Source organism: Petaurus breviceps, unplaced genomic scaffold (genome assembly GCF_028583685.1).
Source record: "Petaurus breviceps papuanus isolate PSGF00001 unplaced genomic scaffold, PetGlider_PUasm1.0 551, whole genome shotgun sequence".
NCBI lineage: Eukaryota > Metazoa > Chordata > Mammalia > Diprotodontia > Petauridae > Petaurus > Petaurus breviceps.
In genome coordinates, this window is record NW_027186372.1 from 10613325 (window position 1) to 10636321 (window position 22997).

At 39.0% G+C, this 22997-nt stretch overlaps 1 protein-coding gene across 1 annotated transcript in view; it reads left to right on the forward strand.

Annotated features, from left to right (window-relative positions):
- Positions 1-10471: 10471 nt before the first annotated feature.
- Positions 10472-22997, forward strand: part of LCP2 (lymphocyte cytosolic protein 2) — a 78916-nt gene continuing 66390 nt past the window's right edge. The window contains exons 1-3 of the mRNA XM_069102388.1: positions 10472-10799; positions 12812-12874; positions 21956-22002. Of these exons, the coding sequence (XP_068958489.1) occupies positions 10722-10799; positions 12812-12874; positions 21956-22002 (188 nt within the window). The 5' untranslated portion in view covers positions 10472-10721. The remainder of the gene's footprint in view (positions 10800-12811; positions 12875-21955; positions 22003-22997) is intronic.

The following is a 22997-nucleotide window of genomic DNA, read 5'->3' on the forward strand; positions in this document are numbered from 1 at the left end:
ACTAGTTGCATATTTCTCTCCATCCTACTTTCCTCACAATTTATCCTTCTTTCTCTCTTTTTTTTACCCTATTCTCCCTCAGAAAGCTAATTTACTTCTGACCACTACCTTCCTAATGCACATACCCTTATAAATGTCTGTCCCTTATCCTATCCTCTTACCGTTCTATTTCTTAATACACAAAACCTTTTAAGATTTCCACCCTTGTCCTATCACTTTGCCCTTCTATTTCTCTGTAAGTTAAGAAAACTTTAATACCCTACTTCATATATGTTGTTCCTTCCTTAAACCAGTTGCAATGAGAATAAGATTCCTACACTATGTGCCCCTACCTTATCCTTTCCCCACTGTAGCAGAAGACCTGCTTTTCTGAGAAAATTTGCTCCCTTTTATCTCTCCCTATCCAATTTTATTTTTAGGATCATCATCATTATCATCCTCATAATCCAACCCCAAGCCCTCAATCTATGTATACTCTTTTGAACAATCTTAGCAATGATATTTCTTTTTTATATTATTTTTTAGTTTACATCATTCGTTTCCACGAGATTTTGAGTTACACATTTTCTCCCCATTTTCCCCTACCCACCACCCCAAAACAATGATCCCACTCAATATCCCCTCCCCTAATGTGCTCTCTCCCATAGGTTCCCCCAAACCCCATCTGACTTCTCAGTAGGGCATGGTGGATCTCTAAGCCCCAGTGCCTGTATATTTTATTTCCCAGTTACATGTAAAATAATAATAATAATAATAATAATATACATGTATTGTAAACATTTTATTTTAAAACTTTGAATTCCAGATTCTTTCCCTACCTCCCTCATCACCCACCCTTACTGGTAAGATAAGAAATTCAATATAGGTTGTACATGTGTAGCTATGCAAAACATTTCCACAGTGGATATATTGTAAAAGACTGACTATATTTTCCTCCATCCTATCCCACCCCCTATTAGTTATATTCTCTACTTTGATCCTGTCCCTTTTCAAAAGTGGGTGCTTCCAACTTCCCTCCCCCACAACCTGCCCTCTCTTCCATCATCCCCCCTATTATCCCCTTCCCCTATACGCTCTTGTAGGGTGAGATACCCTATTTAATGTGTATGTCATTCCCTCCATAAGCCCAATCCAATGAGAATAAGGTTGACCCATTCTCTTTTGCCTTTTTGTTCTTCCCCTCCATTGTACCAGTTTCCTTTACCTCTGCTATATGAGATAGTTTTCCCCATTCTGTCTCTCCCCATCTCCTCTCATTATATTCCTCTCTCATCTCATAATTTCACATTTTAAGTATCATGCCTTACTATTCAATTGGTCTTGTGCCCTCTGTATATGTATAACTGTACCCATATATACACACACTCACATATGTATTCATATGCCCACATATGCCCTCCTATGTAGACATATATATTTTTCTATTACCTTCAACTATTTTCATACTGAAAGAAGTTTCATCGGTTACAATTATAATTTTTCCATGTAGGAATGTTAATAGTTCAACTTTGATAAGTTCCTTGTGATTTCTTTTCCCTGTTTACCTTCTCATGCTTCTCTTGCTTCTTGTATCTGAATGTCAAATTTTCTATTCAACTCTGGTTTTTTCAGCAAGAATGCTTGAAAGTCCTTTATTCCACTGAATGACCATATTTTCCCCTGAAACATGATACTCAGTTTTGCTGGGTAGGTGATTCTTGGTTTTAATCCCAGCTCCTTTGACCTCTGGAATATCATATTCCAAGCCCTTCTATCCCTCAGTGTAGAAGCTGCCAGATCCTGTGTTATCCTGATTGTGTTTCCACAATATTCACATTGTTTCTTCCTGGCTTCTTGTGATATGTTCTCCTTGATCTGGAAACTCTAGAACCTAGATATAATATTCCTAGGAGTTTTCTTTTTGTTGTCTTTTTTTAGGAGGTGACAGATAGATTCTTTCAACATCTATTTTGCCCTCTAGTTCTAAAACATCAGGACTATTTTCCTTGAGAATTTCTTGAAGGATGATTTCCAGGTTCTTTTTTTTGATGATGGCTTTCAAGTCGTCCAATAATTTTTAAATTATCTCTCCTGGATCTATTTTCCAGGTCAGTGGTTTTTCCCATGAGATATTTCACATTGCCTTCTATTTTTTCATTTGTTTGTATCTGTTTAATAGTATCTTGATTTCTCATAAAGTCATTAGCTTCCATTCCTCCAATCTAATTCTGAAGGAATGATTCTCTTCAGAGTGAGGTTTTGAGATACTTTTTCCATATGGAAAATTTGGCTAGCATTTGGGATCAAGCTCCCTGTCTGGTGGCAGAGTCCTACTGTGGCAAAAACCCCAAAAGTCAAGTAATTGAGTGGCAACATGAGCAGGCAAAGGAAGCAAAACAAACAGAGCAACCCAACTTTATACTCATATTTTGGGGACAAAAAGGATCAAAGTATGGAATAGGAGGAAGACAGTGAAGTCAGAACTCCCACACCAAAGGCTTCAAAGAAAAATACAAGCTGGTTGCAGGCCATAGAGGACCTCAAGAAGGATTTTGAAAAGGAAATAAGAGAAGTGGAGGAAAAATTGGGAAGAAAAATGAGAATGATGTAAGAAAATTATGAATTGAGGGTCAACAACCTGCCTGAAGAAAATAACACCTTAAAAAATAGACTAACTCAAATGGCAAAAGAGGCTCAAAAAATCAATGAGGAGAAGAATGCCTTAAAAAACCGAATTTTCCAGATGAAAAAAGATTCTCAAAAGCTCACTGAAGAGAATCATTCCTTCAGAATTAGATTGGAGCAAATGGAAGCTAGTGACTTTATGAGAAATCAAGATACTATTAAACATATCCAAACAAATGAAAAAATAGAAGACAATGTGAACTATCTCATGGGAAAAACCACTAACCTGGAAAATAGATCCAGGAGACATAATTTAAAAATTATTGGACTACCTGAAAGCCATGATCAAAAAAAGAACCTAGAAATGATCCTTCAAGAATTTCTCAAGGAAAATTGCCTTGATGTTTTAGAACCAGAGGGCAAAATAGAGGTTGAAACAATCCACCTATCCCCTACTGAAAAAGATCTGAAAAAGAAAGCTCCTAGAAATATTATAGCCAGGTTCCAGAGTTCTCAGATCAAGGAGAGAATATTACAAGCAACCAGGAAGAAACAATGTGAATATTGTGGAAACACAATCAGGATAACACAGGATCTGGCAGCTTCTACACTGAGGGATAGAAGGGCTTGGAATATGATATTCCAGAGGTCAAAGGAGCTGGGATCAAAACCAAGAATCACCTACCCAGCAAAACTGAGTATCATGTTTCAGGGGTAAATATGGTCATTCATGGAATGGAGGACTTTCAAGCTTTCTTGGTGAAAAAACCAGAGTTGAATAGAAAATTTGACATTCAGATACAAGAAGCAAGAGAAGCATGAGAAGGTAAACAGGGATAAGAAATCATAAGGAACTTATCAAAGTTGAACTATTTACATTCCTACATGGAAAAACGATAATTGTAACTGATGAAACTTTTTTCAGTATGAAAATAGTTGAAGGGAATAGAAATATATATATATATATATATATATATATATATATATATATATGTCTACATAAGAGGGTATGTGGGCATATGTATACATATGTTACTGTGTGTATATATGTGTACAGGTATACAAAGATAGAGGGCACAGGACCAATTGAATAGGAAGAGATGATACTCAAAAGGTGAAATTAAGATTTGAGAGAGGAATATAATTAGAGGAGATGGGGAGATTCAGAATGGGGTAAACTATCTCATATATAAGAGGCAAGGGAAAATGGTTATAATGGAGGGGAAGAACAGAAGGCAAAAGGGAATGCATCAACTTTATTCTCATTGCATTTTGCTTAGGGAGGGAATTACATACACACTAAATAGGATATCTCACCCTACAAGAGAGTAGGGGGGAAGGGGATGAGGGGGGGATGATGGAAGAGAGGGCAGGTTGGGGGGGAGGGAAGTTGGAAGCACCCACTTTTGAAAAGGGACAGGATCAATGTAGAGAACAGAACAAGTGGGAGGTGGGATAGGAGGGAGAGAAATATAATCAATCTTTTATATTATATCCACTATGGAAATATTTTGCATAGCTACACTTGTACAACCTATACTGAATTGCTTATCTTCCCAGTTAGGGTGGGTGACAATGGAGAAAGGGAATGAATCTGGAATTCAAAGTCTTAAAATCAAGTGTTTACTTTATATATACTATTATTAATGGTGTTTTACATGTACCTGGGAAATAAGATATACAGGCACTGGGGCATAGAGATCCGCCATGACCTACTGGAAAGTTGGAGGGGTATGGGAGAAGATATGGAAGAGAGCAGAATGGAGGAGGGGATATCCAGTGGGATCGCTATTTTGGGGTGATGGTTAGCAAAAACAAAAACAGGGAGAAAATTTGTAACTCAAAATCTGGCAGAAATGAATGATGTATACCAGAAGTTAATAAAGCTTTTGATTAAAAAAAGTAAACAGTTTAGCCTTATTAAATCCCTTATAATTAGTCTGTCATGTTTATCTTTTTATGTTTCTCCCAATTCTTGTAATCAAGTTATCTGTTCAGTTCTGGTCTTTTCCTCAAAAATACTTGAAAATCCATTTGTTCATTAAATATCTATTTTTTCCTTGCAGGTCTATACTCTTTTTCTGGGAAGATTATCCTTGGTTGCAAACCTGTCCTTTCTTCTTCAGAATATTATATTCCACATCCTCCAGTTTTTTTAAATGTAGAATCCACTCTGCTTGTGTTATTCTGTTATCATGTGTTAAATATCATTCAAGATATTTAAATTGTTTCTTCTTAGTAGATGCAATATTTTCTTCTCCATCTGGGACCTTTGAAATTTATTTACAATATTCCTGTGAGTTTTCATTTTGGGATCTCTTTCAGGTGGTGAGTGGAAGATTTTTTTCAATTTCTATTTTACCCTTTGATTCTCAAATTTCAGGGAAATTTTCTTTAATACTTCTTGAAATGTACTGTCTGGATTCTTTTTTATAATTGTAACTTTCTGGTAGTCCAAAAGTTCTTATGTTATCTTTCCTTGATCTATCTTCCAGGCCATTTGCTTTTATTTTATTTTATTTTTTAAAGCAATTGGGGTTAAGTAACTTGCCCAAGGTTGCAGGCCAGATTTTTTGTGTGGGTGTAAAGTATCTGAGGCCAGAACCGATCCCAGGTCCTGCCTACTCTGGGGCCAGCACTCTTACTCACGGCATCACCTAGTCACCCCGGCCATTTGCTTTTATAATGAAATGTTTCATATTCTCTTCTATTTTTTCATTCTTTTGATTTTGTTTTATTATTTCTTAATATCTTATCAAGTTATTAACTTCCCCTTGCCCAAGTCTAAGTTTCAAGGAGTTATTTTCTTTTTTGTTTTGTTCTTTAAATTTGTTAATTTTTCATTTTCAACATTCATTTCCACAAGATTTTAAGTTCCAAAAATTTTCCCCATCTCTCCCCTCTCCTCCACCCCAAGATATTCTGCATTCTGATTACTCTTTACCCCAGTCTGCCCTCCTTTCTATCACGCCCCCTTTTAATCTCCTTTCCCCTTATTTTCTTGCAGGCAAAATAGATTATTCTACCACATTGCCTGTATATTATATTTCCCAGTTGCATGTAAAAACAATTTTTTACTTTAGTTTTTAAAACTTTGAGTTACAAATTCTCTCCCTTCTTCCCTCCCCACTCACTGTCATTGAGAAGGCAAACAATTCAATACAAGTTATGCATGTGCAGTCATGCAAAACACTTTCAAGATAGTCATGTTGTGAAAGACTAGCTATATTTCCCTCCATCCTATCCTGTCCCCCACTTATTCTATTTTCCTTTGACCCTGTCCCTTTTCAAAAGTGTTTGCTTCTGACCACCCCCTCCCCCAATCTTCCCTCCCTTCTATCATCTACTCCACCCTTATTTCCTTCCTCCTTTCTTTCCTGTAGTGTAAGATACCCACTTGAGTGTGTACTTTATTCCCTCCTTAAGCCAAATCTGATGAAAGTAAGGTTCACTCATTCCCTCTCATTCCTCTTCCCCTCCATTGTGAAACCTTTTTCTCACCTCATTTATGTGAGATAATTTACCACATTCTATCTCTCCCTTTCTCCTTCTCTCAATATATTCCTTGCTCATTCCTTAATTTTATTTTTAGATATCATCCCTTCATATTCAACTCACCCTGTGCCATCCACCCATCCATCCATCCATCCATCCATCCATCCATCCATCCATCCATCCATCCATCCATCCATCCATCCATCTATCTATCTATCTATCTATCTATCTATCTATCTATCTATCTATCTATCTATCTATCTATTTCCTCCAACTACCCTAATACTGAGAAAGGTCTCATGTGTTACAAATATCATCTTTCCATATCATAATGTAAACATTTCCATTTTAATAAGTCCTTTATGATTTCTCTTTCCTGTTTACCTTTTCATGCTTCTCTTGAGTCTTGTATTTGAAAGTCAAGTTTTTTATTCAGCTCTGGTCTTTTCAGCAAGAATGCTTGAAAGTCCTCTATTTCATTGAATATCCATTTTTCCCCCTGAAGGATTATACTCAGTTTTGCTGGGTAGGTAATTCTTGGTTTTAAATCCTAGCTCCTATGACCTCTGGAATATCTTATTCCAAACCCTAGATCCCTTAATGTAGATGCTGATAAGTCATGTGTTATCCTAATTGTATTTCCACAATATTCCAATTGTTTCTTTCTGGTTGCTTGAAATATTTTCTCCTTGACCTGGGAACTCCAGAATTTGGCTACAATATTCCTGGAAGTTTTCCTTTTGGTATCTCTTTCAAGAGGCAATTGTTGGATTCTTACAATTTCTATTTTACCCTGTGGTTCTAGAATATCATGGCGGCTTTCCTTGATAATATCTTGAAAGAAGATGTTTAGGCTCTTTTTTTAGACCTTGGCTTTCAGGCAGTCCAATAATTTTTAAACTATCTCTCCTGGATCTATTTTCCATGTCAGCAGTTTTTCCAATGAGATATTTCACATCGTCTTCTATTTTTTTTTCATTCTTTTGGTTCTGTTTTATAATTTCTTGATTTCTTATGAAGTCATTTGCTTCCATTTGCTCCATTCTAATTTTGAAGGAATTATTTTCTTCAGTGAGCTTTTGGACCTCCTTTTCCATTTGGCCAAATCTGACTTTTAAGGCATTCTTTTCCTCATTGGCTTTTGGGACCTCTTTTGCTATTTGGGTTAGTCTGTTTTTAAGGTGTTATTTTCTTCAATATCTTTGAGGGTCTCCTTTAACAAGCTTGAATCATTTTTCATTATGTTCTTGCATCACTCTCATTTCTCTCCCCAATTTTCCCTCTACTTCTCTTACTTGATTTTCAAAATCCTTTCTGAGTTCTTCCATGACCTGTGACAAATTTGTATTTTTCTTGGAGGCTTTTAAGGTAGGAGCTTTGCTTTTGTTATCTTCTGATTGTATATTTTGATCTTCTTTGTCATCAAAGTAAGATTCTATAGTCTGACTTTTTTTACTCATTGTCCCAGCCAAATATTTGATTTTCTAACTCCCTGTAAAGGCAGGACTGTGCTTCCAGTTGGAGTGGGGGATAAGAGTGGATGTGGGTATACTGTCCCAGGCTTCTGGTTTTTTTTTTCTTATCAGCTGCTGGATCCTCCACCATCTGCAGGTCCAGAGTTGCAGAAACAGCTGCTGATACTGCTACTGCTGCCACCATCACCTCTACCACCCCAGGGTTGCGACTGGACCATGTGCTCTTCTTTCACCAAGGTCCCACAGAGTTCTCCCACTGACCTTCCACACTGTCTGTTCTCAGCACTTGTGGGTGGAGAAGACTGGAAATCACCACAGCTACCAGAAATTCCTTCCACTCAGGCCTACTACAGCCCCATCTGCACCCAGTACAGCCCACACTAAATTGTGCTCTCCCCCCAGTCCAGTGTGATATACCCTTCCTGTTGACTTTTCAGGCTGTCTTGGACTGGAAATGTGCTTCACGCTATCATTTTGTGGGTTCTACAGCTCTAGAATTTGTTTAAAGTCATTTTTACAGGTATTTGGAGGGGTTTGGGGACAAAGTCAAACAAGTTCCTGCTTTTACTCTGCCATCTTGGGTCCACCTTAAGGAGTTATTTTCTTTGGTAAGTTTCTGGATATCTTTTTCCAATTGGTTTACATTCTTTTTATAATTTTCTTGATTTTCTTACACTACTGATATTTCTTTTCCATTTTTTTCCCCTCAACCTCTGTTATCTGATTTTTAAAGTCTTTTCTAAGGTCTTAAAAGAACTCTCTGTGCTTGTGACTATTTTATGTTTTTCTTTGAAGCTTTAGAGGAAGTTGTTTTGTCTTCTTCTGAGTATGAATCTTGATCTTCTCTATCATTTATAGAAGCAATCTATGGCCTGATTGTTTCTGTTGTTTTTTTGTTTGTTTCTTACCCATTTTAATGTCATATTTTTGGCTATTAACTTTATGTTAGCATCTGTAGAGCCAATGCAATATTCACAGTGCCTACAGTCACTATAAACATACCTGTATGGTGCTTGATTGCAAAATATAACAGATTCTCCACATAGAAGACAGAAGCAAAACATTTATTCTGACACCAGGAAACTGAATTCATCATAGTAACATAGAAGTTGCTATGTTGTACCCCAGCATAGCAGAGAGCCACATCTTTAGCCTTCCCACAAACCAACATAAACCTGGCTGGTGACATCAATTTTTACTCACAAGTCTGTCTCCCTGCTGTAAGTGTGCTCTCCTCTCGACCATCTGTCTGGCTCCAACTCCCAGCTTCCTGTGGGCTCTACTCCACCCTTCATCAAGCTCCTCCCACCACAGGCACCATGTGATTCCATTCAGCCTAGTAGGGGATAGAGTTCATTTTCAAAGCAGGGAAGGTCTTCAAATTCCCTTAGGCTTATTAAGGGACAGGAAAGATCTTTAGATTTCCATTACCATTACAGAGTCAGAATCTGTTCCTGGAGTGTGGGGGACATTTCAGGTTTCAGGTTTTTTGTGCTGCTGTTTTCTGAGCTCTATCTGGGAGCCTTTGACCTCTTGTTTCTTCCGATATTTTATGATCCAAAACCAGGTGTGTCACTCCTCCTTTGGCTCACACCTTGGTCTGTAAGTGACCTCAAGTACTCCTCTCTACTCATGAGCCTCAACCAGGATCCCCACCACTGCTGGCACCCAAAATTCTTTTGTGATCCACCATACTGCAAGCCTTAGCTCACTCTTCTGTCCTGGAACTGAAACCAGGGACTCTTCTCCCCCTCAAGTGACCACAAACAGCAGGGTCCTTCCCCTCTATTACACCACTCACCAGTGTGTGCACCAGTGTGCACTACCTCCTCCTTGCCAGCAGCCACAGCCTGGAACTTCTTCTGGTCAGCATGCCAATGCCAGAGCCAGAGAAGAGCTCCTGCAGTCTTCCTCTGATCAGCTGCCCAGCCCTCATTTGTGGAGCGAAAGTTCCACTTACACAGCTGTTCCCAGGGCTTGCTGTTTGTTGACCAGCAGTATCTGCCCTGTGGACACCTGCACTTCCATCAAAACAGTACACCACCCTGGAAGGTGACATCTTTCCTAAGGCCTTCCCAGTTGTCTTAGGCTGGATGACTGCTTTATCCTGACTCATAATTATTTCTGCTGCTCTAAAATTTACTTTGAGGCATTATTTTAAGTTGTTTGTGAGGGGATTTGGGAGAACCAGGCAGTTTCTTGCTTTATTACACCATCTTCCCACAGTTCCCTTGAAAAGATATCTCTTGTCAACTCTTAAAGCAATGGCTGGCACATAATGGGTAATTAATAAATGCTTATTGATTTGATTATCACCTCTCAGGAGTCAAAGGAATCTCAAATTATTATGGGTGTCATGTTCCTTTGATAAATCTTGGGGGAGAAACAGAAAACATTAGAAAACAAACAAACAAATCTCCCTGCAGATTTATTGAATCTATCACTATTTCAGGTGAATTCTCAGAATAGATTATTATCTAGCAAGTCATTGCCTAGCAGGGCCATATATGTGCAAATATCCATAAGCATGTGCTAATAAGTCTGTATCTGTGTTTTTGACATTCTTTGTATCCTCAGAACTTGGCACAAGTGCCTGGCACAGGGTAAGCCCTTTAGTAGATGATTTTTAACTGACTACCCTCTGTTCATATATACAAGCATATTATTTGGTTTTATCAAAAAAAGACTGAACCAACTTGGCACTTGAAAATAAGTTTAAAGATTTAGGCCCTTTAATTGCCCCTCCCATCCAGGCTGGGGAGACAAGAACCCTAGCAGGGACTCTTTCTAGTCCCTTGGGAAATTACCAGGCAAGAAGATGAGTGTGTGTTCTAAATTTCAATATCTCCCCCTTCCCCCCTTCCAACCAGCTGAACTTCCTTGTTTACTTATTTAGAACCCAGCAAAGGAAGTGGTAAAGGAAACGAGCTAGCTGGTTTTCTGAGAAGAGACCATATTTGTTCGTAGAGGAAGCCGTTGGAGTCTGGGCTATAACTGCCTTATAATGCAGACACCAAGTTGTCTTGTCTTATGAAGGAGATCTAGGTGCTGCTGCAAACCTGGAATTGCTACTTCCACTACTGTCTCTGTCAATGGATGTCCCACTCATGGCCTGAGGGTGAGGGTCTTCTAAAGAAATAGACAGAAATGGCTTTGAATAATGTACCCTACCGGTCCGAAGTCCTGGCCTGGGGTCCTGATGAGCTGGCAGAATACTTCAAGAAGGTGAGCTTTTTCTTTTTTTCCCTTTTGGTGAAAGGATCTTTCTCCTGGAGTGCTAAAGGATGAGAACTGTTTCCCTGGGGGGGGGGGGGGGGGGGGGTGGGGGAGAGGGCTACGGAATAAAGAGTTACCCAAATGACCTTGGTCTGGCTTTTAAGATAATCAGTTAACAAGTCACAGGTCATTTTCTCCTTGGATTCTGGACTTGAACTGATTTCTGAGAATTCCTGAGAAATTTCTGAGAAAATCCTGGTCAGTCATTTTTTCCCATCTCCTATTTGATTTGACATCATACAAATGTCAGTGCAAGGGGATGCTCTCTAAAGTACTCTGATTCTGTTCTGAACGAAAGACTTTACAAATTATGGCTGGGATGGGGTGGAATCCTAACATTTCAGAGCCCAAAGAGATCATCCTGTTCAATGTTTCCATTTGACAAATGAAGAAACTGAGGTCCAAAGAGGAGAGCAGATAACTTATAGAAAGTCACAGAGTTAATTAGTAGCAAAATAGGTTCCAGGACCCAGGTCTCCTGAGTCCCAGTCCAGCCTTCTAATAAGGAATCTGGGGTCTTTAGATTTCCCTATGAGGGAATGAAAGATCGATGGGGCCAGGTAAAGACAGAGAAGTGTATATCCTGGGTGGGGGAAGTCTAACACCAGGGACTAGAGAAGGTTACCAGTGCAACACCTCCTGGTGACTCTGACTTTCCAAAACATGGCAGCCTCCCATGCCCAGAGGTCAAAGTCAAGTGACAATGAGAACCAAGTGATTTTCAAACCAGACTTCAGGTTCAAGGACTGGGAGTGATTCTGGAGCCAGTGGAGTTACTAAAGTCATGAGATAGTAGAACCTGGGTGATTTTAATCATGGAGAGGAGAGAGAAAGGGAAGCAACATTTCCTAATGAAGCAATCAGCAAAATACTTCTCAGACTACCCCCTCAGAAGACAAATTCGTTAATCATCAAATAAGGCAATATACATAGAGCATTTTGCAAATATTAAAGCACTCTATAAATGTTAACTTATTTTTCACCTCCATTAATTCCCTAGCTCAGAGGACCGGTAAGGTCCAGGAAAATGGAGGAGCTTTCATAGCCTTGTTCAATGGTTTCATTGGTTTAGTCTTGCTTCCTCAGCTGAATAGTAAACTTGGAAGATGGGACAACATATTCTATTTCTTGGTAATCCCCTTTCTTTCCCATCTTTTTCCACAAAGCCTGTGGGTCAGAAGCTCTATGTTTTTATTGACTTTCTCTGGAGAAAGTGGAAGTAAAATGACACCTAGGGCCAGAATGGTCCCCAAGCACTAGATTAGGAACTAGGAGATCCGCCTCTACCTGTAACTTGCTACGTGATATTGGACAACCTTCTTCACTTTCTGGGACTTATTTTCCCAATCAATAAAAGGGGAGGAAGGGTGAGTTCAAATTTTCAAAACCCCTTTTATCCATTTTTTTTTTTTCTGAATAGAGCTCAATGGGAGATAGATTTTTATTTTCTTGAGTCCTGTTGGTAGGGCTCTCCATTTACATCTCTAGGATTAAAGTTACCTATGCCATACAAGGACTATGAAAAGACCCTTCAGTCACTGATAATAAGTTAGAAAAATCCAATTTTATTTTCCCCAGAATACAGAGCTACCAGACATTACCAGGCAAAGACCTTGAGGATGTGAAAACTCAGTTGGAAAGTTCAGTCTTAAGTAGCTAGTAAGGCAGGGATGCCAATATTTTATCCATAAATTTATGTAACAGCAACCTTCATGGGCTGGCCCTCCAAACCTTTGCAATGAAGAACTACCCATAGCAGCAGTCTGAGAGTTAGTGAAAGCCTCTTCTAGCAATCTGAACGATGTCAAGTCCCCAGCTTTTGGGGAAGAGAGTAAGGGCTGGTTCTGTAGCCACTTCCCTCACTGCTAGGCTCCTAGGGTGATCTGATGATGGAGGAGGGGGGAGCAAAGGACACCTCTCTCCTGCTGATGATGGCAATGCTCTTCCCTTCCTGTTTGCAGCTTAACTACAAAGATTGTGAGAAGGTAGTGAAGAAGCATCACATAAGCGGCCCAAGGTTTCTGGTAAGCATGGCCAATTATGTGGCTGGATTTTTCTTTGGAATTAGAATATTTGAATCCTCCCCTTCCAGTGCCCCACCCCACTGGTTTTGCAATGCAGTGATCCTGGACCAGGCTGAGGGAAAATGGAGAAGTAGGAAAATTTTGTTTTCAGCACCCTCATCCCAACCCCACTCCAACTCTCAGGATCACAGGTTCAGTGCCTAGTGTGTACTCTCACTCTCTGTCTCTGTCTCTCTGTCTCCCTCTCTGTCTCTCTCTTTCTCTGTGTCTATTTCTTTCTTTCTCTCTGTCTCTCTGTTTCTCTGTCTGTGTGTGTGTATCTCTCTCTCTCTCTCTCTGTTACTCTCTTTCTCACTCTCTCTTGCTCTCTGTGAGTCTCTCTCCACTATAAAATTCTACTTTCAAATCTTTCATCTGCACTAAGGTATAACTGACTGATAACAGCTAAACTAGACAGGAAATTCAAATAATAGGAATGTAGACAATCTCAAACTAAACTGAATATGAGGTTATTGTGAATAAAGTCCTGCGAGTCACTAATGAAATACTCATTCATTCAAAAAGCATAAATCGGCAAGTCTTCTGTAATTGCCTACTTTGTGCCAATACCAGTGTTATGAGTGGAGTATACAAAGACAAAAATATAATATTCTTTGCCCTCAAGCAATTTATTTTCTATTAGAGAAGACAACATGGGCATATATAAATATATAAAAATAAATGAAAAGCTATGGGGGAGAGGGCTGAAACTAGGTACTAAAATACAACGAAGATTCATTCTTTATTTCATGCCATTCATAGGCCAAGCAGAGTTGCATTTACAGCTAACTGAGTCCCATTTGGTCCAACACTGGACTGCTTCTGGTTGGCCTGTAAATGTTTTGGGACTATGGGGTTTCGCACTAGGCCAGGCAAAAGAAGCTAGATGCTTTAATCTAGAAGGAATCAACTGCAGGTGCCTTTGAACACTCTGATCATGATAAATGTAAACTTAGGAGTTGGTAGACTTTTGTCTGGAGCCAGGGCCTATACTCATGGATAGTCATAAAGTCACTCTGTGGACATTCTCTGCCCTGGGTGAAGGGAACTGATATAAATTTGTGCCAAAAACTTCAGGTTCCACTTCTGGAACAATTTTCACTTTTATAAAGATCAGAGGTTTCAGGTAATGGTTAAGTTCTAATGATACAATCTCCACAGTTGGGAGCATAAGTCTGTAGAAATTATCACTGAAATAATAATAGTAACCAGTTGTCACTGTGATTGACCTAAACCCCCTTTCCAAGCTCTTTATTTTCCCCTGACAGTTACACAACTAAAGATGAATTGTTTTATTTTCAGCCAAGTAGGAAATCTCCCTGGAGCTGTCCATGGAGCAGGTGTGCCATCCCAGGATTTAGGACAGGGGAGTCACTTTAGACCTGAACTCCCTGTAAGTCAATCAATCAATTAATCAATAAGCATTTATTAATGTCCTACTGACAATAATGTTTATTATTATTATTAATAACAAACTCTGCTGAGCTCTGGATATACAAAAAGAGGAAAAAAACCCAATCCTTGCCTTCATGGGGCTTACAATCTAATGGGGATGGGGGAGACAACATACAAACAAATATATACAAAATAAGCTATATGCAGGATAAATAGGAGATAACTAAGAGGAAATACATTAGAATTAAGAAGTATTGGGGAAGGTTTCCATAAAATAATGGGACTTGAGGGAGCAACTTAGTCATGGAATTAGCATCAGAAAGGATTTTGGCAGTTACACAATCCAGCTTCTTACCTCCTACATACCTCTCCTACTTCATTATTTCTTCTTATTTCTAGAACTGCCCCTTTTCATTTCTCAATAGCTCTAGTCATTCAAAGGATTTTTTTTTGTTATATTGATCCCAAATCCATCATACATAGTGGGTATAAGCAGTTTAAAATACACCACAAACAAGGAATTGCCTAGGAGAAGCAATATGCAGGAGACAGCCAGAGAAATATGGGAAAAGAAGAATGGCCAAGTTATATATCAATAGTAATACCAATGGACAGTCCGCATACTCCATTGGAATACTTGTGATGTCCAGATAACTCAAGGAAGCCTCCCAAAAGGATAAGCATGTCCTCCATGTTGGAATTATGGGAAGAGACATGGGCAAGAGCCAAGCAGAATGGGCAGACGTGGGTTGAATTCAGCAAAATTGAAAGGAATTCCCTTATGGATGAGACCAAAGTTCCACTGCAGTATTGGGGTATTCATAGTCAACAGCTAACATCCACATTGCACTTTACACATGTGATTAACTTGATCCTCAGGATAACTTTCTGAGGTAGGTTCTATTCTGCTTTATCGATGAAGAAATTGAGACAGACAAAGGTTAAGCGACTTGCCTAAAGGTCATATAGCTAGTGAATATTTGAGGCAAGATTTGAATTTAGGTCTTCCTAACTTTATGTCCAATACTCTATCCACTACAGCAAAGTAGAACAATCTTCTCTCTTCCGTAGGATAGCCCTACAACAGAAATAGCTATCATGTCTCTCCTTTATCCTGTCTTCTTCTGTTCTCTCCACTAAATTTTGCTAGACCCTCCAACCCTTCCCCATAATATCACTTTATTGTCCTGACCAGGGGTAGGGAACCTGCCGTCTTGAGTCCACATGTAGCCCTCTAAGTCCTCAAGTGCAGCCCTTTGATTGAATCCAAACTTCAACATTGTTCTGCAGAACTTGGAGTCAGTCAAAAGGTTGCACCCAAGGACCTAGAAGGCCACAAGTGCCCTCAAGGCTGCAGCTTTCCCACCCCTGAATTTTTGACCATCTTTCACTGAAGACACTATAACTCATCCAGATCTTTCTTAAATGTGACACTAGGGTTAAACTTAGTGCTCCTGGGGTGCTCTTACCAAAATGGACAATGAGACTGTGGCTTCCTAAGATTAAGACATTGTTCTTCTATTAATGCAACCTCAGCCTGTTTTAGCTATTTAGCAGCTCTATCACGTGACTGACTCATTCTGAGTGTGTCAGCGGCAAAAAATCCCAGACTTTTCCCTGTATAAACTGCTTCCAAGTCAAACATCCCATTTACCATCTCCCATTCCTTAGCCTCTCACATGAACTATGTGGATTATGTTAATGTAGCACAGTGTTGTGGGAAGATAACTGGACTCTGGGAGCTTGTCCCAGTCTCATCTTGATGACTCTCTGTGTGACCCCCTAGATATTTACTCCTTCTAAGCCTCTCTTCCCTCCTCTGAGAAATGCTGGGTGATCTTTAAGATACTGCTGAAAGATCTCACATTCTGAGATCATATGATTCCAGGCCCTCCCAAGGCCCTCTCTGGGGCTTTTCTTCAGATTCTCCTATGAGGAAATGGTTTCCTCTTCTGCTCTGATAACATCAGGGCTGCTTTTTCTGATCTCTTTGGCTCCAAACTGTTACTTGAGCTCCTGCTGGCTCTGGTCTCCTTAGAGAATGTTCATGTTGCCCATGAAATGAAGGAGGAGGGGAAAATGAAAGAAAGAGTAAGAGAAGACAGTGGCCAAAAGGCTTTTGTCCTAGAACATACTCCAATCTTGGGTTTATGCATGTGCTCTGTGGGGGCATCTTGGTGTTCACTGATGAAAGGCTATTAGCTGAACAACATTCTCAGACACCCCAAAATATGACTTTCATCAGTCTTCAAAAAACCTTTATATTTCTCCATAAACCTTGTCTTAGACTGTTTAGGAAAGACTGACCTCAAGCCTTCTTCCAATAGCCTGATGAGAGTTCTTCAATAGATAGCTAGTCTACCCTACTTTGAAAAGCAAGATATCCATGCACTTGTAATCCATCAGCTGAGATGATTGTGTTTTTCTAGTCAATAAAGAAGCTAGCTAAATAAAGAAATGGGACCTTGATGCTAGCCACTAACTTTATGTTCTCAATCCCTCCAAATAAATACTGCGCATTTCCCACCCCCATTTCAGAAGCAAGCACATAAGACTACTGGTTCACTATCTTTAAAGATGATTAACACAAGGATGCCAGTATCCTGAGAGATCATGTCATGTGCAGATCCTAAGTCACTAGAGACCAGGGTTTAAATGGCTAAAAAGTTCATGCCCCCAAATCCCAGCCAATGGGCACTGGGGTACCATCATAGAGCATGAGATATAAATGCTAGCTATTTAATATTATTATTATTTATAAAGTAACTTTCTTTTTGGTAGTTTGTTTTTCTATTTTATTTCATTAAATATTTCCCAATATACATTGAAAATTTTTAACATTCATTTTTTAAAATTTTGAATTCTAAATTCTCTCCCTCCATACCTCCCCTCCATTGAGAAAGCAAACAATATGATATCAATTATATATGTAAAATGATGCAAAACCTAATTCCATATTAGGCATGTGGTAAAAAGACATACAAAAAACCAAGAAAAATAAAGAGAAAAAGTATAATTCAATCGGCACTCAGATTTCATCAGGGCTCTCTCTGGAGGTGGATAGCATTTTTTATCATAGGTCTGCAGACCTGTCTTGGGTCATTGTCTTGATCAGATTAGCTAAATCTTTCAAAGCAGATCATCATTAAAATATATTACAATATTACAATCATTACAATACATATAGTGCTCTCCTGGTTCTGCTGACTTTACTTTGTCTTAGTTCATACTATATCTTCTCAGGTTTTTTTGAAGCCATCTCTGCAACCATCCTGCTTGCCATATCTTCTTTTTTCTTTCCCCCCCAAATTATTATTTATTTATTTTTAACATTCTTTTCTTTTTAAATTAGCTCCAAATTATCTGTCTCCCTCCTACCCTTCCCCCACCTGCTGAGAAGGCAAGGAAAATTATGGCAATTATGCATGCTAAATTATGCAAAACATATTTCCATATTAGTGATATTGCCAAAAGAAAAATAAAAAAGAAAGTAGGAAAATTCTACTTCAATTTACACTGTCTTCATCAGTTCTCTCTCTTTGGAGGTGGCTGGCATTTTTTCATCATAATTTCTTTGGAATTTTCTTGGTTCATTGTTTTGATCAGATTAACCATTTTTTCATAGTTGATCAATACAACATTGTTATTACTCTTCACAATGTTATCCCTGGTCTCACTTGACTTTGCAGCAGTTCATATAGGTCTTACCATGTTTTGTTTTGTTTTTTTAAACCACCCCCCCCTCATCATTTCTAATAGCACTGTAGTATTCCATCATAATTATATGCCATAGCTTGTTCAACCATTCATTCCCCATCTGATAAGCATCCCCTCAACTTCCAATTCGTTACTACCACAAAAAGAGATGCTAGAAATAGTTTTTGTACATATAGGTACTTTTTTGTTTTCTTTGATTTCTTTGGGGATACAGACCTAGTAGTGATATTGGTGCATGTGCAGTTTTTATAACCCTTTGGGCATAGTGTCAAATTGTTCCCCAGAATAGTTGGACCAGTTCACAATTTTACCAACAGTTTATTAGTATCTATTTTTCCATCTCTTCCAGAATTTGTTATTTTTGAAAGATGTGAGGTGGTGCCTCAGAGTTGTTTTAATTTGCATTTCTCTAATCAACAGTGATTTAGAGCATTTTTTAATATGACTATAGATAGGTTTAATGTCTTCATCTGAAAACTGCCTGTTTATAACCTTTAACCATTTATCAATTGGGGAATGGCTCTTATTTTTATAAATGTGACTCAATTACATATATACATATATGCATGTATGTATATTTGAGAAATGAGGACTTTATTAGAGAAATATGATAAAAACTGTTGATATCACTTCATTGCCTGTGGTAACTTTGAGCAAAATATAGTTTCCCTGATTATGTCTTTTATTATATCTATTTTTGCTTTTGCTTTGTTTGAGATCATGATTGCTACCTTTTTTTTACTTCACCTAAAGCATAATAGATTCTGCTGTAGCCTTTTATTTTAACTCTGTGTATGTCTTTCTGTTTCAAGTGTGTTTCTTGAATACACCATATTATTGGATTCTGGTTTCTAATCCATTCCTCTATCTGCTTCTGTTTTATGGGTGAGTTCATCCCATTCACATTCATAGTTATGATTTATTAACTGTGCATTTCCCTCCATCCTATTTTCTTCCATTTATCCTCATCCCTCTATTTTTACACCATCCCTCTTCAAATGTTTGTTTTGCCTCTGACCACAACCTCACTTAATTCACCTTCCCTTTTATTCCCTCCAGCCCCATATCTCTTTTCCCCTTACCCTCCTATTTCCCTAATGGGTAAGATAAATTTCTATACCCAACTGAGTGTTTATATATATTCTTCCCTCTTTTAACCAGTTCCAGTGAGAGTGAGGTTCAAGCATTGCCTCTCCCTCCTTTATTCTTTTCTCTATGAAATTTCTTCCTTGAACTCCTTTCTGATGTGAGAAAATTTTCCCCATTCTACCTCTACCTAATCCCTCCCTCTTTCTCACTCCTTCATTTTGGAGGTGGGGATCATCCCAATATAATAGACTCATGTTCATGGACTCCTTCTATATAAACTTCTAAGTTCTAACTAATTTCTAACTTCTTCTATGTAGACTTCTATTAATGATAAAGTTCTTAGGAATTATATGTGTAATCTTCCCATATAGGAATGTAAACAATATGACCTTATTGCATCTCTTATGGTTTCTCTTTCATGTTTACTTGTCATTTAAACTTTCAAAGACTTAGTAGCCGCATCTGTAAAAGGGATATAAGAACAGTTGCAATACCTGCTCAGAGAATTGTTGTGAGAGTCATACGAGAGATCACATGTAGGCTATTTTGACATTATTAAGTAGTAATTGTTGCGACTTTATTAGGTGTTTGCTTCTCTCTGCTACTGTGTTTGGTCACCTGATCAATAATGCTCCTAAAAAGCAAAGCATGGGGCCTGTAATCCTGGCAGCCCAGTCAGCAACCAAATTCAAGTGGCATGTGTCTGGGACTCTCAAAGAGAATTGGAAATGCCTGGAAAATGAATTCTTTCTCTGTCCTGAACCAACAGACATGTAGGCTGAAGGAGGGAAGTGAAACTTTAATGACAGCTTCTCTACCCTTAATCAGAGATCCAGGCTTACAAATAGTTGAGAGTGGGTTTAGCCAAAAAATGGGAATTTGCTCAACCTATTCTGCATCATCACAGGGCATGATATGACTTTGACCAGGAGCAGGGGTCAGATAGAGTCCAAACTTGTGGTTTCATCTTTATATAGAACTTCAAGTAGAGAAACTCCCCTTGCCTCCCCCTCAATGCAGATGGACAATAGGAGGCATTTATATTTTTAGAGATTTGCCCAGGGCAATGAGAAGTTAAGGGAAGTTAGATATGCATCATTTCTAATCTAATATATATCAGAGAAGGGAGTGGAACCAAAATTCTCCTGAATCTGAGATCATCCCTACATGGTATCAGCCTATCTCTTGTACAATGAAAAAAAAATGAGTGAATAAATGAGGTACTGTGCATAGAAGGTGCTTAATTCGTGTTTCCAGAAGGTCTTTGTGGCTTTTCATGGGTTGGAATCTAGCCCTTCTCATATCTGCCTCTTAGAATCCCTAGTTTCTTTCAAAGCTCAGCTCAAGTACCAACCACATGAGGTCTTCCTGGCTGCCTTAGTTGCTAGTGCCTCTCTGCCCTCCACTCACCTTGCATTTATCCTGTAAGTGTAAATTTTGTCTCTCTTTATAAAGGCTAAGCTCCTTGAGGGCAGGGACTGTCTTCATTTTTGACTTTGTATAGCTGGTGTCCAGAACAGTGCCTGATACATAACTGATACTTAATAAATGCTGTTGGCTGATTGACTGATTGAAGGATGAATAATTCTGGATCACTATGACTCATACCCCCAGGCTGCAGCTTCTATCCACACCAGCCCCTGATGCTCCTTACTTTTAAAAGTAGATATAGGGGCAGCTAGGTGGTGCAGTAAGTAAAGTACTGGCCCCCGGAGTCAGGAGGACCTGGGTTCGGATCCAGCCTCAGACACTTAACACACACACACACACACACACACACACACACACACACACACACAAACTAGCAGTGTAACCTTGGGCAAGTTACTTAACCCCGATTGCCCTCCAAAAAAGGCTAAAATAAAAAGTAGATATAAGGTCCAACAGCAGCATTAGATGGACTGATGGAAGCACAGCCTCTTTATGAGACTTGCCATTGGGCTCACTTGGATCTTGATCTCAGTAGGGTACAAGCATAATGGACAAAAGACCAATGGACAAAAGCTCTGCCAACTCATTATCTCCATAACTTCAGGCCAGTTCCTTAATCTCCTTTACCCTCATTTTGTTCTTCTGTAAGATGGAAACTATAGGATCTGCCTAATTCACCAGACTCCTAAGAGATTTAAATAGGAATTAGAGGGGAAAGAAAGCATCAAATGAAAACTAAGGCTATACTGATATTAATATTGTGACTAGCAACTGCCCCTGTTGCAGTCTTTGAATGCTTGGTAAAACTGGTTAAAGAAGTGAGAACTTTAAGTGGTTGAATGTTCTTCCATTTACTCTCAACAAAAGATATTGAACTAAACAGTGATGGCAGAGACCAGAGAAAGAATACATGGTTTAGAGGGAGAGGAATTGGAGAAAATTCCCACCTAGGCCACTTTTTATATATGTCACCTTGGGCAAATCACTTCCTTTCTTTGGGCCTCTCATCAACAAAAGAGAATGTTGGACTAGATACCTCTGTGATCATTTCTACCCAATTTATGATCCTGTGTCCTCTTCAGATGCTTTTATCTAGCCTTCAAAGGTTTAGCATTGCTGCCATTGGTAAAAGAGCCTAACAAATGAAAAATTGTATAGATGACAAGGAGTCTTGGGTTTACTCCAAAAAACTCTAAGGGAAACAGTATATAAACTTGAAGAAAAGCTCAAATAAATATGGCATCAGAGGTTTACTTGATGGAAAAGAGGAAGAGGCAATGACAGACAGATCCTAATTCCTTCTCAGGAGTGATTCCTCTGCAACCTAATCTACCAGGCCCAGTAAAAGGATAAAGGCCCCTAAAGTCTCTATTCTGGACCAATAATATGCCATTTGTATTTTTGTTTCAGAGCCTGTCTGAGAATGATATTCAGAAATTTCCCAAGCTCCGGGTACCGTAAGTACTCCTATCTATTATGAGCTATCTCTTATCAAGTGATCCACTTTGAATTAAGATGGAGGGAAGCCATTTTAAACCATCATCAACCACAAGTTGTTTCTGAAATGAGGGGAATGACTGGAGTATTGAGGAGGAAGGAATGGCTGGTGTCCAGGCCTCTGTGACCTCGGATAGTCAACTTACTTGAAAGATGGAACATCTTCTGTCAGCCCATTTGGTTGATGACAGTTGGATTTATGGTCTACCAAAGCCCAGGGTGTTTTAGGGATAGTCACACCCTAAGGTGGCCTAAGAAGATGATACCTAGTTCCCTGAGCCATCCTTTTAGACTTTGAGAGATAACTGAATATCTAGGAACAGGATCAGGAACTGGAAATGAGACACTGTGATGGGTAACCAAGGTCAGATTTAGACCTGCAAACAACTGAAGAAGTAATCTAGTACCACCCACTACCCACTTATTTTACAGTTTAGGAAACTAAGACCCACAGAGGTTAATGACTTGCCCAAATATCACAGCCAAAATTTTAGTTGTGGTCCTTTAATTCCAAACCCACCATTCTTTCCACCGTATGCCTTTTTAAAGTAAGAGTTTAAAGAAAGGTATGGACAAAGGTTTGCTTGAACAACACTTTGGCTGCCATCCACAAGGGTGAACTTAAAATGGAACCTTGTTTTCTTTTTTCCCCTTTTTATAGTCCACATTGAATAACAAGGGACTGAGAGACAGGAGACCTGGATGTGGAACCTTGGTTGATAAACTGAGAGAGTTAGATTAAATGAGTCTTCCTTGAGGATGAGTGAGTACAGATTGGAATCCTGGCATAGATGGGGTAGGGAAAGAAGGAGGGTGGACACATCAGCCAGAACTGAAGGAGGAGATCAACTCAGCAGGGGGGAAGTATCTTAAAATGTAGAATCAGATCCAAGCTAAGAACACAAACAGAAGCAAAACCTGTGGATTTCAGTCCATCCCTGTGAGGTTTTTGTGA